Genomic DNA, 13,747 nt, shown 5'->3' on the forward strand with positions numbered 1-13,747 from the left:
TGACTTTAGGTATATTGGGATCTTGCTCACCAGTAGGGTCGCTGCTCCTTTGCAGTAAAAATGCATCTGACTAGGGTGCCTCTTGGGTGCCTTTGGAGGTTTTCCTGTCCAGCTGGGAGAAGACCTTGGATAGACTCAGAATATACTAGAGCTGTTGTATATCTCATCTGGCCTGGGAACAGCTCAGGATTCCCCAGAGGAACTGGAAAGCTTTGCTGGGGAGAGGAACTGACCTGCTTAGCCTGCTGCCACAAAGACCCGACTAAGTGGAAGAAATTATATGGATATGTGTGTGTGTTTACTCTCTTCTTATTACAGCAACAAAGCAGTTATTATGGAGCAATTGCATTAGACCGATGTTTCTGTTTATTGTGTATACACAGCCACAGAGGATGAATTATATAATATTAAAAAGAATAATTTCCAGAGTCAAATTAATTTACCGGACAGCCCCTGAGCAAAAATGTGCTTATAGTCCTCACTGATCACTGTCTCTTTAATGATGCATTTCATATGTATTAAGCACAGCTTCATTTGATGAAATGCACAGTGCAAGGCTTGAATAATAAATAACCATTAAAATGTACTTTGACTTTGGGCCTTGACAGTGGTCCTTTTAAAATTTGGTAAAAATGTAGGTGTTGCCTTGAGGCTCCCATCATTATCTTTACACAATTCACAAACAAATTTGCAGTTAAATTAACACAAACTAAGAGCGACCTGGTAAATAGTTTGGGCCCCTGAGCTGTTTCTTGCTATGCCCACTTGGACAGCTAGCCTTGGTAGTTTAGGGAAATAAGCAAGCCTAATGAGTGCAAAGTGTGTAAGGGATCAAGTCGTTTTCTGTCTTGGAGAAAATCATTTCTATTATACTTTTTAAATGCATGCAGAGGACTGAAAAGTGACACTAAATGTCAACAGTCTGCTTTATAACGTCACTGTAAAATGCAAAACTTCTTTGCAAACTATCCACTATAGGTGGGCTCAACACTGTGACTGCAGATTAATATTCTTATCCTGAGAGTCTGACTCATGAATGGAAATAATACAACTACTCAGAAGACAAACTGCAGCAATGACTTCAGACAAATTTTCTAAATTCAATGATGAACATGCTGCACATATGAGACAGCAGATGTGTTGCTCCTTCTGTAGTTGTGTCACTCGCTTAAACTTGCTGACATTTGTACAACACAACACGGATGGCCACTGATTACATTTCTTATTTCCCACGACTGTCCACCTGTGAAATCAGAATAAGTCCCCCCCTGAGTGTTTGCTTGATTGCTTTCTGAAAAAAAAAAGTGTTTTCCATGGGGTAGCCTCAGGTAATGATGCCCTTTCCACATTCAATTTGGACTCCTGCTGGAACATCATTTAGATCTCAATTATCCCAGTCGGTTTTTCTTGTTCTTTTTGCTAGCTGAAAGGCTTGAGGTGACTTCTCATTGATTTTCTCCTTATGCCAAACTCCCTCCGCCCTGTCAGACAAGGACAGACTGAAGGCTTTGTTCTAACTGTACAGCCAGCCCTTCCATTTACCTCTCTGCGTGGATCACATTATCAAGCTGTACGGAAACATGAAAGCAATGGAACGCCACTGCCAGTTAATATTAGGCAACTTCAAACAGAAATCCTACCTCTGATGGTCATAATGGGCCAGACACACATCCTATCAGCGATTCCATGAAGGAATGCATCGTGGCTGAAAATATTGAGACTGACCCAGAAAACGGTCATTGCAGTGGTTTTCAACCTATTCTCATTGCTAATTTTAGTTATTATGACTTCTGCTACTTTAGTACTTGCTGTTTGTGTCATATAAAGCTTTATGTAATGCAAAGTGACACAACTAGGTAATGTGTATCGAGGCAAGCATAACAAAACTTGCAACCTTGTTAACATGTTCAGATTTCTTTAAGAACTTGATTAACATAAAGCACTGAAATAACTGAATTGGGGTTAAAGTAAATGGCATGGTTTGGGTTAAAATAGGACCCTATCAATATATTTTTCAAGCATCTTCTCCACTTTCTGGACTACCAAGTTGACAAGTCCCACCCTATCTAATCTATGATTGGTTGGCTAAAACAGAGTGATGGTGAAGCACCAAAATGCATTCCAAAGACGCACCCCCTGTCAAAAGTTTTAGGACACTTTCTCATTCAAATAAAGTAGAACCTGTCCTACAACTTTTGACAGGGGGTGTATTTCATCATATGGATGTGATCAGGGCAGGACTCTGATCATACATGTAAAGTTTCAGGCAGATTGGAGCATGTTCAGGGCATTTACACAGCACTTGGAATTTCATGGCGAAGGATCAAAATTCCAGAGGCCGCCACGGACACGCCCTTTGACTTTGGAAAAAGATTTGAATAACTGTGGATCATTAAGGCCTCCTGTATGTACTGGCCGAATTTGAGGCGAATTGGAGTTTCCCCCTAGGAGGAGTTCGCTCTAGAAAAAAATGAAAAATGGGCAAAATCTGACATTCAACGCAAAATAGCTCACTTCCTGTTGGGTTTGAAATGTGGCTGTCACTGACTTTTTTGTTCAGCCTGATGTGCTGCATATGTGTACCAAATTTGGTAGATACACCCCCTGTCAAAAGTTGTAGGACAGGTTCTACTTTATTTGAATTAGAAAGTGTCCTAAAACTTTTGACAGGGGGTGTATGTCGATTAGAAACGTGGACTGGTTTGTGTCTGTAAAGTAAAAGACACATTGTATTTCAAGAGTTTATGGGTTGAACTGCTCTGCTTGAAAATAATAGTGATAAATGTGCTATCAAATGAGTTGTCATTTCCAACAGCCACCTGATATGCATCACTTTAAAAAAAAACACAAAAAAAAAAAACAAAACAAGGAGAAAGAATCAACAGACGACTTCATTTAACACCCTTTAAGTTAACAGTTCTAAATGGCTCGGCTGACTTTATTCAAATGAGTTTTATTTTTCCAGATGAATGGAATAATGAAGCCACATAAGCTGTTAATAAGAACTAAATACTGAGCCTGGGTGCACCTGGCACTCTTCCAACTGCTGAATTTCCTGGACTCCTGCAAGTACCAAAGGCTATTTTTTGGCCTGTGCACACCCAGTCTCATTTCTACATAGATATATAAACACTTGCAGGGGCTCGTTCAGTACTGGCTCATGCAGAAAACATCTTCAAGATTGACAGTCTTCTTCTTTGAGACGCTTGAATTTAGATACACACTTAAAGAATATGACCGTGCAAACAAAAAACACATATAATACAAGCTCAGTGCAAAGCTTTTCAGTGAAGTCAATAAAAACCTCAGGTCTCATCTTTCAATGATCCACACATCACTGATAGCAAAGCTTAAAAAGTCAGGCTTACGCTGAACACAATGGACCAATGTGCAGAAAGCCATGCTGCCTCAAACTACTGTCTGTTATTAATAGATAGTACACTCATTCTTGAGCAGGTAAAACTAATATCTTGCAAGCATCTCACCCACCAACCCAGTCATTATGTAGCAGTTTGCAATGCCTGATTGGATTGTATGAGGAATTAATTGGACTTCTGTGATAAACCAAAATAGGGAGAGGAGGAGATTCCTCTGCGGATGGAGGTATTCAAGAGTTCATTTTGTTAAAAAGACATTAGGAGATGAGGAGTTAGTGGCGACAAGGCAAGGAAAGATAGCGACTTAATGAAAGTTTCCTTTCACGCCCCTGGGTTTCAGAGGCAGCTCTTAACAAGAGCGAGGAAGATGAGAGAGAGAGGACGCAAGAAAGAGAAGGAACTTTTAAAGCGCCCAGGAAACTTTCTGCAACAACTACTGTGCAGCACATTACAAAGACGTATGTTGTGCCAGTGCAGTCCACAGAAACGTTTCTCCTAGAGAGGTAATGAAATAAATAAACCAAGGTAACTTCAGGCAACCTATCTTAATCTTTTTATTAGCCACAGAAAATAACAGTCAAAACCCTCCATAAATATTCTAGCTTAATTCATGTGGAATTTCATCAGATGTGCTACATGAGGACACTAACTCAGTGTGTGATGTGATGCATTTTATGAGTAAATTACATCTTATTACAAACATGCGGCCACATCAAAGTGAAAATTACCTCCCCTGGCCTTTAAACAAGATTCCACTCTGTGTGAAGGTTGCATTCGCTTGACGTCTCTGTGAGGGCATTTTACAGTTTCATTTAATTAGCAAAATGCTATCTTAACTATCTAAACTCAGATTATTATCATGGTAAACATTCTACATACTAAACATCAGAGGACTAGCGTTGCCATTGTGACTATATTTGCATAAGCATTCACCTCCAAGCAACACTGTGATTTTGTGCGATATACAGGATACAACAGCATCAATAGCTCTTTTGTAATTTTGGCAGTGTGCTTTGGATTTTTATTATGATGTAAAATTCCTCTCCTGCCAAGCTTCTGCAGACTGGGAGTCATCTTCTTAGCCAGTAATTTTATATGTCCACAGACATTCATGGTGCCAGCTATGAATATCATCTCCTTAACACTTTTTGCTTTGTCATCACATTCCCACCTCTTCACTGCCAGGACTATGCATTCACTGTGGTCATCATGGACACGTTTACACCAGACATGCTGGACATAATTTGTGCTGAATACAGTTATCTTGGTCTCAATGAACCAAAAGTTGTTCTTTTTTTTTTAGCAAAATGTATCTAGCTGTTAAGTGTCAAAGTGAAACAAATCTCTTTTCTTTGCATGTTGTCCATAGACGTTGACATTATGCAGTATCCTGACCACTGCCACACCAATTCGAGGCACTATGGCTCATTTTAAACCTCCTCTAGCTGTGTTTCCACTTTTTTTTTTTTTAGTTGATCTCAGGTCTTTTTGTATCGTTCCCATCTTTCTTTGGATTCACAATCAGATCTTTAAATTCCTCTGTTGATTCTTTTCCATTTGGAGTCATGATGCAGACATGCTGGTAGAAACAGCCCACAGCTCCAAAATCTAGAAAGTTCTGGTGTCCACAGCTCATTTTATAACCATGTTCATGTAGTTAGATTCATTACAAATCTCACTGTACTCAATTTTGTTTTAGTGATCACCTGTATTTACTTTTTGTATTAAGGTTCTACTTTGGGCATTGCATTTTTAATATTTTTTTTTAAAGAATTTTGTTCTTGATTGTTCATGTGCAGGAATATTTGTACTTGTCAACTTAATTAGGCAGTTAATGTGAGGTAATACAATTTGGAATCGCTGTGCATTCAAGTGATTTTGCACAGAGATGTACTCGTGTTGTATACTGCATATTAAAATTAAACTGTGTTATTTTATCCTCAATTGTAAGTCGAACATAATAGTATAAAAATGACAACGCTAGCCTTCTCATGCTCACATGGTTTCTCATGAACAGTCTTATTTTAGCGTGGTATCAGGGTAACATGTTAGTACAGGTGAGGTTGACGTGTTAGAGGATACAAGTGTGATTTGCATTTAGCAATAAATAAGAGTATTGAGTAAATTAGAACCAAGCAAACTCTCTGAACCTTGTCTCACTTATTTTAAAAATACAATGATTCAGTTAACAGTTAACCATCTGCTGTGGATCCCCTCTTTGCATCCAGTGGAATGTAATTAAATTCAGAATAAAGTGATTTATCTGTAGCTGTAGGCCTGTGCATCAACTTGCAAATCAGGTCAACATATAGTGTACACATAGCAGACATTGCATTAAAAATTCTGCCAGTGTGATCTAAATGCCATTGGCTGCATTTGGCACTGACGGCAAAAATCAGCTTTAACACATTTATTCTTCTGTAAAGAAAACATGTTATCTGTTGAGACAAAGATTTTTTAATATGCTCACTGTGGCAATTCTAACCTACTTACTATGTTGACAGTGTTAGCATGTTATCGTGCTAATATTTGTCAGTTAGTAGCTACTAGTCAAAGAACAGTTGAAGTTCCTGTAATGCCATTGGTTTTGCATGTATCTGACCAAAAATCTAATTTAAAATCTCGAAACCTTTTCTTACTTCAGCAATTTCCCCTAGTGGATCAATAAAGTATTTCTAATTCTGATTACTTAACTATTTAAGTAACACTTTTAAATATTTGGTAAACTCTGCTCCCTGACACAGTTTTATTGGTGCCTACTAAATACTGCCAAGAACCTTCACAGAAACACTGCATCCTTTATTTGGTCTTGAACTAAATTGAACAAAAAATTCAATATAATGTGTTAAAGTCAGCATTACTTTAGTACCTGGCAGTTGTACGTATGCAGCAATTCATAAACCAGGTTAACAGTGTACAAATACTACAACTGACGAAAGTAGTCAAACTGAAATGTTTAGCATATAGAGGGGGAAACTGTTACAGTTTTCTCCTGATGAATATAACTTCCCCTGCAAAAACCACTAAATTGCCTGAGAGGTACAGCAGATGTGACCTCGGCATCATTAGCAGAAGCTGGATGACCCTGAATGCTGTAAAAAAAAAATCACTTCAGCTCATTTATCCTTCAGCAAAGAAAGAAGAAAACCTTTGACTGTCAACACAAAGATTTTTTTTAGTGACTGAAAGTATTGGGGTTTGTGAGATATGTGGATTCATCTTCAGAGGGCCGATTGTGTTTAAAACGTACAGTACAGCTCAGGAAAAGAGGAGCTGAGGAAGTGAGTGAGAACTCAGCTGTGTCCGAACTTCTTTAGACGACAGCTCCCACACTGCATGTTCTGTCAGGAGGCTGATGGATGACCTGTTTCATGCTCCCCTCCCAATCAAGACCATGTGATCTGTCTGATCAAATTAGCCCAGGGGTGCTGCATCTGGATGTCCAGGCTCAGCTGTGTGCCTCTCTCCTGGACTAAACGTCCTTGCTGGGTGAGCGTGGGTGACTTGTGAGTCGAGGTGACCCGTCTGACTCTCAGGCAGCATCCTTGATCAACAGACAGCTGCTGCTCACTACTCGCAACACGAACAGACGCGAATACACACAAACTTCCACTGAGCTTATTTCTGTCTCTGTTTGTTGGGAGTGACATTTCCAGCTATATATCATAATTACTCCAACAATTTAACTGTGTTTTAATTAAAAATGAAACGAGAATCGTCCAAATAGGTGAAAAAAATGGAAAATTGTAACCAACATTTCAAATACTGCCCTACTGAGATAAATGTATTTAATAATTCATGAGCTCTAAGATGCTCCAGTGACTGGACCCTACACTCACCCGTATAAGAATCAGCGTGTTTCTTTATGCTATTTTGGTTATTGTGGTTAAAAATAATCATTTGTATTAATATTTGTTATATGTTTGTACACACAAGAATGATTTCATGTTTGAAATATGGTTATTCTTCACTTCATAACAGATATTGGATGTTTTGATGATTGAAAAGGAAGAATATTACACAGAACACAGCAATAGAAGAATGTCAATATCCATTTTGTAGACATTTTTCCACTGTTTTTCTCCCGTTGTTGCACGATATTATCAGTGATAAAGAGCTTGGGGTAGGAATACAAATATTACAATATGTTTAATAGTAAAAAAAAAAAAAGAACTTAAAAATTTAAATGGGATGATATCAAAACATGTTTTCTGAGGAATAGCTGGAATATGAAATTACAAACAGTTTTCGTTACAAAGATATTGCAAGAAAATGACCTCATTGGGTCATTTTTGATCCACTTATGCATTTAAGGGTTAATAACATCATTTAAAACAATGTTTCTTTTTTTTTTGGAAATGCTTGATTGCATAAGGAAATATTAGTGCGACATGGCAAAGGAGAGAAACCAAAAAATACAGTTGTAATGTAAGATCTTCATATTCATGGCAAATATTCATTGAACAGTCACTGAAATAATTTAAAAACTGCACAGTTATTAAGTGGTAAGTGAGCTCTCCAACTTAATTGGGGTTAATTAAAGATTAGGCAATTTTATTATAGAAGGATTTCTAGTGCAGCTAAGTAGTAATTAGTAAGACATACAAGCTATTGTTTACAGACATAAATAACCTGGTAGTGGATGACCAGTGGCTCCGGCTTCCTAATGAAGCTGATGCTACTTTGTCAGTGAACCCCAGAGTCTTCCATCTCTGCTGCAGGTGTGTGAATGAGGCCAAGAAAAAACTCCCAGTGGATGTTTAATACATGTTTAATCCAGGCCAGAGGCTTCATAGCTCTCTATGAGATTGGCGCTTTACCTACTTACCAAATCCACAAAGGCGAGGCGAGGATACACTCATGTCAGAGGCTTGCATTCTGAGTGACTCACCTGCTCCAGTTTCCAGTGGAATTCGGCCGGTCTGAAGGTGTCCACTTGGGTGAAGTCTCTCCTCAGCAGAAACACCAGGCGGCAGTTATGGACATACAGTGAGTAGTGGTGACGGTTCATCTCTGTGGGAGGAAGGGAAAAAAAAGAGGGTCCCAATCACCAACACCTACCCACAACTGTCAGGTAAAAGACAGCCTGAGATGTAGGTGTCTGAAAGCACACAAAACTGGGAGAGATGTACTTTTCTGAAGGATGGAAGCTTTCAGAAAGACATTCTTCGCAACTTTTCACTGGAATTTTTCAAATATATAATCTTTCTCAAGGCATGCTACTATATCACTGAATTATAATAAAACTGTGAATTTCATTGGCGAGGGAAGACTGGAGGGAGAACTTCAAAGTTTCTCAAAGTTAGGGGTAAAAATATTTAAGCCTATCTTTTCGCTAAATCCACCTTGCAATCATTAAGATATTTACATTGTATTCTAAAAAGCGGTAGTTTCAAATAAGTGTGAACGTGTTTTTACACATGCAAAACTTAGGAACATGTTTATTTATTTGAATAGTTTTATTGAGAACTTGTCTGTACTTGCATTGGTTTATTTTATAGTTTTTTTCTTTTATTTCTTTGTTTTCTTACTGCTCACTACTTTTCATAACAAGCAATAAGTAATAAATTCAATTGAAATTCAAATTTATTCTATCATACACTGCCTGTCCAAAAAAATAAGTTGCCCCTTGAATTTAACAAAGCAAATAGTTGAGATCCTTCAATTGGATAATTACTGCAGTGATGAATATGTTTTAGCTGCAGCAACTTATTTAACCCTAGCTGAGTATGGAGCTTCTCATTTCTTTAACAACCGTGATGGAAGACATTTCCTGTGGTTGTAGAAAGGATATTATTCTGTCTTAGAATGGTCAAATTGTTAAGAACCATCCAACATATTATTAGAACCTGGAAGGATAGTGGTGAACCATCATCTTTGAGCCGAGCCTGTTTAAAGACACTTCATTGTGCTTAGAAATAAGCTGCACATCAGGCTTTGGCTACTCAGACAAATACTTGTTAGAGAATTCAACTGAGTCTTAATTTCTGGTCTTTACAGGAAATTTCATTATAAGACAAAGAAAGGAACATTGTTAATCTTAGTGGCCTTTATTGATCCACTTGCAGCTGACTTCTTGTTGCTTACAGTGTTTTTTTGAGATGCCAACAACATCTCCCTCGTCAATCGGCCACCCAGGTATAGAGCAATAAAATCTCAGATCGGAGGATTGGTTGGCATCAACTAATCCACTTATTTGATTTGTGCCGTTTGCCACCCTGATCAAATCACAGGCTGATTTGTGGCACTCTGATCAAATCAGTTGCAACATGTTGGTGGGAACTCATCTGTCTGAGGATAAGGGTGTTCAAGAATAAGGGAGGTGATATTCTTTACTTTTTGTTGTCACTAAATACTTTAAAAAAGACATTCCTTTGCTGTGTGTAACTCCCAGTCTCGAGCTCATTGGTTCCTACTGTAGAATTATATCTTTCCCGAACTGAAATGGGAAAATTTTTTGATTTTTAGCAAATGCTACTCACACATTAGTAAATAGCAGGGCTGTGGGGTATTCATACATGTTTTAGTTAACATTTCTGACAGCGAAGGCCAACCTAAAGTTAACTACAGTAAAGTGCCTGTGGTCAAATTCAGTGCAAATATCAGTGAGACACATCACAACGGCACATTTTAACTGTTTTTGGACAGCAGTGGAGATATCTTCCTCAGACACAGACTAAGTAGAATTAGTCCATTGTTGGTTTTGGTCTTGTCATGGGTGACTGTGGCTCAGGTGGTAAACGAGGTGGTCCACTTGACTCCCAGTTCTACCACATGACAAATGTCAATAGATGGAAGCCGAAGTTGCTCCCAATGCCAGCTCTGCCACCATGGTGTGTGAGCGTGTGTGACTGAAAAACGTTGTAGAATCTCTTTGAGTATCATCAAGCTGGATAAGCGCTTTATAAGTTCATTTCCATTCATGCGATTTTCAGATCAGAAATAGCACATGACTCACCAGTCTTGTCAGAGTTACAGAGCAGCGTCTCCTTCTCAGCTCTGAGTCCAGGACTGGGCCCATGCTTCATCCACGTTGCTATGGTGAACTGGTCTGTCAGATTCTGGGGTACCACCCAGTCGGGGATTTTAGCAGCCTGACGACCGTCAAACCTGAAGATCAGGTCACTGTCCCGCCCGCTGTCAGTCAGCAGGGAGGCTGTCCAATTGGTGGTGGCGCTGGGAGCAGGGAGAAGGTCAGTGCTCCCCGATGAGGCACCTGGGGGTCGTTGCCATGGGAAGAAATGAAAGGTGCGACAGGAGATGTGTCAATAACAATCATGGTGGATACGCAGTGTATATTGCCCTAACCTTGGCAATGATTACTTATGAGTAAGGCAGATGGCACGGCTTAATATGTAATCAATGGGCCGAGCTGGATAGAGGATGTGGCTATTGATTCATGGCAAATGAAACTAACTTTCAAAAGGAAAGAGATGTGAGTCATCGTTCATAAATTCACAACAGAGCTCACCACTAAAATGTGCCTCTATGGAAACAGAGAGGACATATTGACCGAGCACTATGGTAACACAAAGAGAAAAGACACAGCAAGGACTTGGTGAGAAGGACATTGTGGTGTGCATCAGCCAATCACATGATTTGTTTAGTGCCGACACTTTTGTTATATGATCCCCACGCATCCTGACAAAACACACCAATCATTAATGAGTTTCATTGAGTCATCCCACTCCTTTTCTCATGTTTTCTCTAAGAACAGCTCCATCTTTCCTTTGACATAATAACCTCAGTGCGTTCAGTCCTGAATGATCTTTGTTTTCAAGCTGTCACCTTGACGAACATCATTTCTGCCACACAGCTCCCACTGCCCCTTAATGTATCTGACATGCTTTCACTGATCTATCTTTGCCTTTCTATCTGACAGTAAAACTGCATTTCATGCCTTTAAAACACATTTATGAATCATTTGTAACAGCTTACGGGATGGTAATGACTCAAACCGATACGGGAACCATATTGTTCCGAGAAAAAAATGGGCGGCGTAAGAATTTACAATGTCTCCCTTGTCCAGGAATACAATTGCAACATGCATCTGTTCATTTCTGCTAATACCACAACATTAGCACATTAATTGATGTTTTTCTCCCGTCTGTAAAGCTCTGTTTTTCTCTACCGCATACTCAGGGTGCGTTCTGACTCCAGTAATTAGATTCCCTCGGTAAATAAATACGCATCGACTTCTCCAGCACCCAGCTGCAGCCTTCTCTTTGCCCGATGTCTTTGTACATTATCTCAAATTGATCGTGCTTTAAAAAAGCAATTACAATTTATTCTATTTGCTATCAGATAACGATTATGAGGTGCCTGAAAGGGACTCTTTAGTGGTAAACCATGCATGGACTGGGAGCCAGGGGAGGCAGGGAGGGGGTGCTGTGCATTCAGATGAGCTGGAATGTGGCTTGTAAAGGCCGTTAGTCAAAGATGATGACTCCAGCCCCCCTGCTGGCAGTGCGGTGGGGGCAGGGAGGGGGGAGCCGGGAAGGCTTGGCTGCTCTCTTGGCGCTCTGGGCACTGACACGGCGGCTCGGCTGCTCATCAGTCACTGAGGAGAAAGCGTAGCTGCATCTGGGGCGGCTAATGCCCTCGCTCTGTCACATCATTAGTGACACAGCTTTAACTTGCCATTCTGGCGCCTTCATTTAGCGAAGGGGGTTTACCAGGGACACAAGTAGAGATAAGAATGCAACACGGACCAGGAGCTTTTAGATGTTAATTTAAAAAGGGGCAGAGGAAAGGCACCTCAGGCTCTGTCTGACCCTGGCACTCGAAGTGTGGACTCCAGTGCTGCTTTTAGCTGGAGCTTACTTGTAATTCACTCCAACTTTTAGCTTGTTGTCACAGTCAGAAGTCTTTGATCATCTGTCTGGCGTATATTCTACACATCTACTATATCTCCTCTGCTTATTCACAACATCCATCCATTATCGATACAATCCTCATTAGGGCTGCGTGGGGGCTGGAGTCTATCCCAGCTAACTTAGAGCAAAGGGAGAGGACACCTTGGACAGGTCACCAGTCTATCTCAGAGCTACACAGAAAGACAAACAATCACACTCACATTCACACCTACGAACAATTTAGAGTTACCCATTAACCTCAGCATGCTTTGGGACTGTGAGAGGAAGCCAGAGGACCCAGAGAAAACCCACACATATACAGGGAGAACTCCAAACTCCATGCAGAACAATCCGAGGCGAGGTGAGGCCGGGACGTGAACCAGGGCTCTTCCAGCTGCAGTGCAACAGTGCTAACCACCGTTCCACTGTGCAGCCTTTATTCACAACATAAACGTGGAATTTTGCAAAACTCACCACAGAGCTTCTGGAGAGATTTCTCAGAGTAAGTCTCCCGGTCGCAGCCCTTCCCGATGTGGCTGGTCTGCAGCTCCACGGTGGTCCTCACAGACGACAGAGGCCCACCACAGGTCTCCAGGTGCATCTTGGGAAACAGCTGCTTACTGCCTGTCCCTGGCTCGTAGTCCACTCGTTTATTCCAACCTGAGGAAAGACAGAGATGGAGCGATAGTGTTACGACTGGCAGGGAGGGTATATTAAACTCCAGAGTCTGTTCTTTGGAGAGGACACACCAACCAGATGCAGATTATGATCTGTAATAATATCTGATTTTCACAAACGTACTTGTTGCTTTTGTTGAAACATGGTTTCCGCCTCATTTTGTCCATTTAGACTTCCATCAAAACAAGACACCAATTCCAATTTTTCACTGTCACCAGTATTTTTGGCATCACAACTCAATATCCTTCTGTCAGAATGTAACCACCTAATGAAATGGCTGCATTGTTGTTGGAGTGCAGTGCAGTACCTGCATTAGCAGCAGTAGTCATTATGCCGTCACTGTCTGTCCTGTCAGCTGTGAATTGTGTTTTTCTGTCAGGGCAGGCTATTAGTTTGTGTAGCGGTGATGCTTTCACTTTTCCAATCATTTTTTCAGCCTTTGTGCTGTGAATGTGTGCTCATCTACAGTTGATCCAAGAGCTAGAAAGAGAATGAACTGAAAATTATGTTGCCTGCTTAATGTTTTCATGAGTTGTGTTTACAGGGAGCCAATCTCGCTCATTATCTCAGTTTCAAAACAAAGCACATCTAGCAGGTCTGTAAACGCTGTCAGCATAGATTTCCAGCATTAGCTCAGTCAGATGCCTGTCACTCTATTTATTCTATGCCTTCCTCTGTCACACAGCAACATTATTGCATCATCACTGATGAAACTAGTTACACAGACACCAAATTAATTGGATGCCCAACTCTCAACCATTCTATCCCATCCAGTCTGCTTGTGCAGGCAAATGAGTTTCAATCCATCCTCCCTGTTATCTGTCTATCTATTGAGCA

General features: G+C 40.3%; 1 protein-coding gene across 1 annotated transcript in view; it reads right to left on the reverse strand.

The window, feature by feature from the left end:
• LOC110955485 (calsyntenin-2-like) overlaps positions 1-13,747 on the reverse strand; it is a 356,305-nt gene that overhangs the window by 80,892 nt on the left and 261,666 nt on the right. The window contains exons 6-8 of the mRNA XM_051958076.1: positions 12,707-12,892; positions 10,336-10,593; positions 8,269-8,390 (exon numbers count right to left, since the gene is read on the reverse strand). Of these exons, the coding sequence (XP_051814036.1) occupies positions 8,269-8,390; positions 10,336-10,593; positions 12,707-12,892 (566 nt within the window). The remainder of the gene's footprint in view (positions 1-8,268; positions 8,391-10,335; positions 10,594-12,706; positions 12,893-13,747) is intronic.

Source organism: Acanthochromis polyacanthus, chromosome 13 (assembly GCF_021347895.1).
Source record: "Acanthochromis polyacanthus isolate Apoly-LR-REF ecotype Palm Island chromosome 13, KAUST_Apoly_ChrSc, whole genome shotgun sequence".
Lineage (NCBI taxonomy): Eukaryota > Metazoa > Chordata > Actinopteri > Pomacentridae > Acanthochromis > Acanthochromis polyacanthus.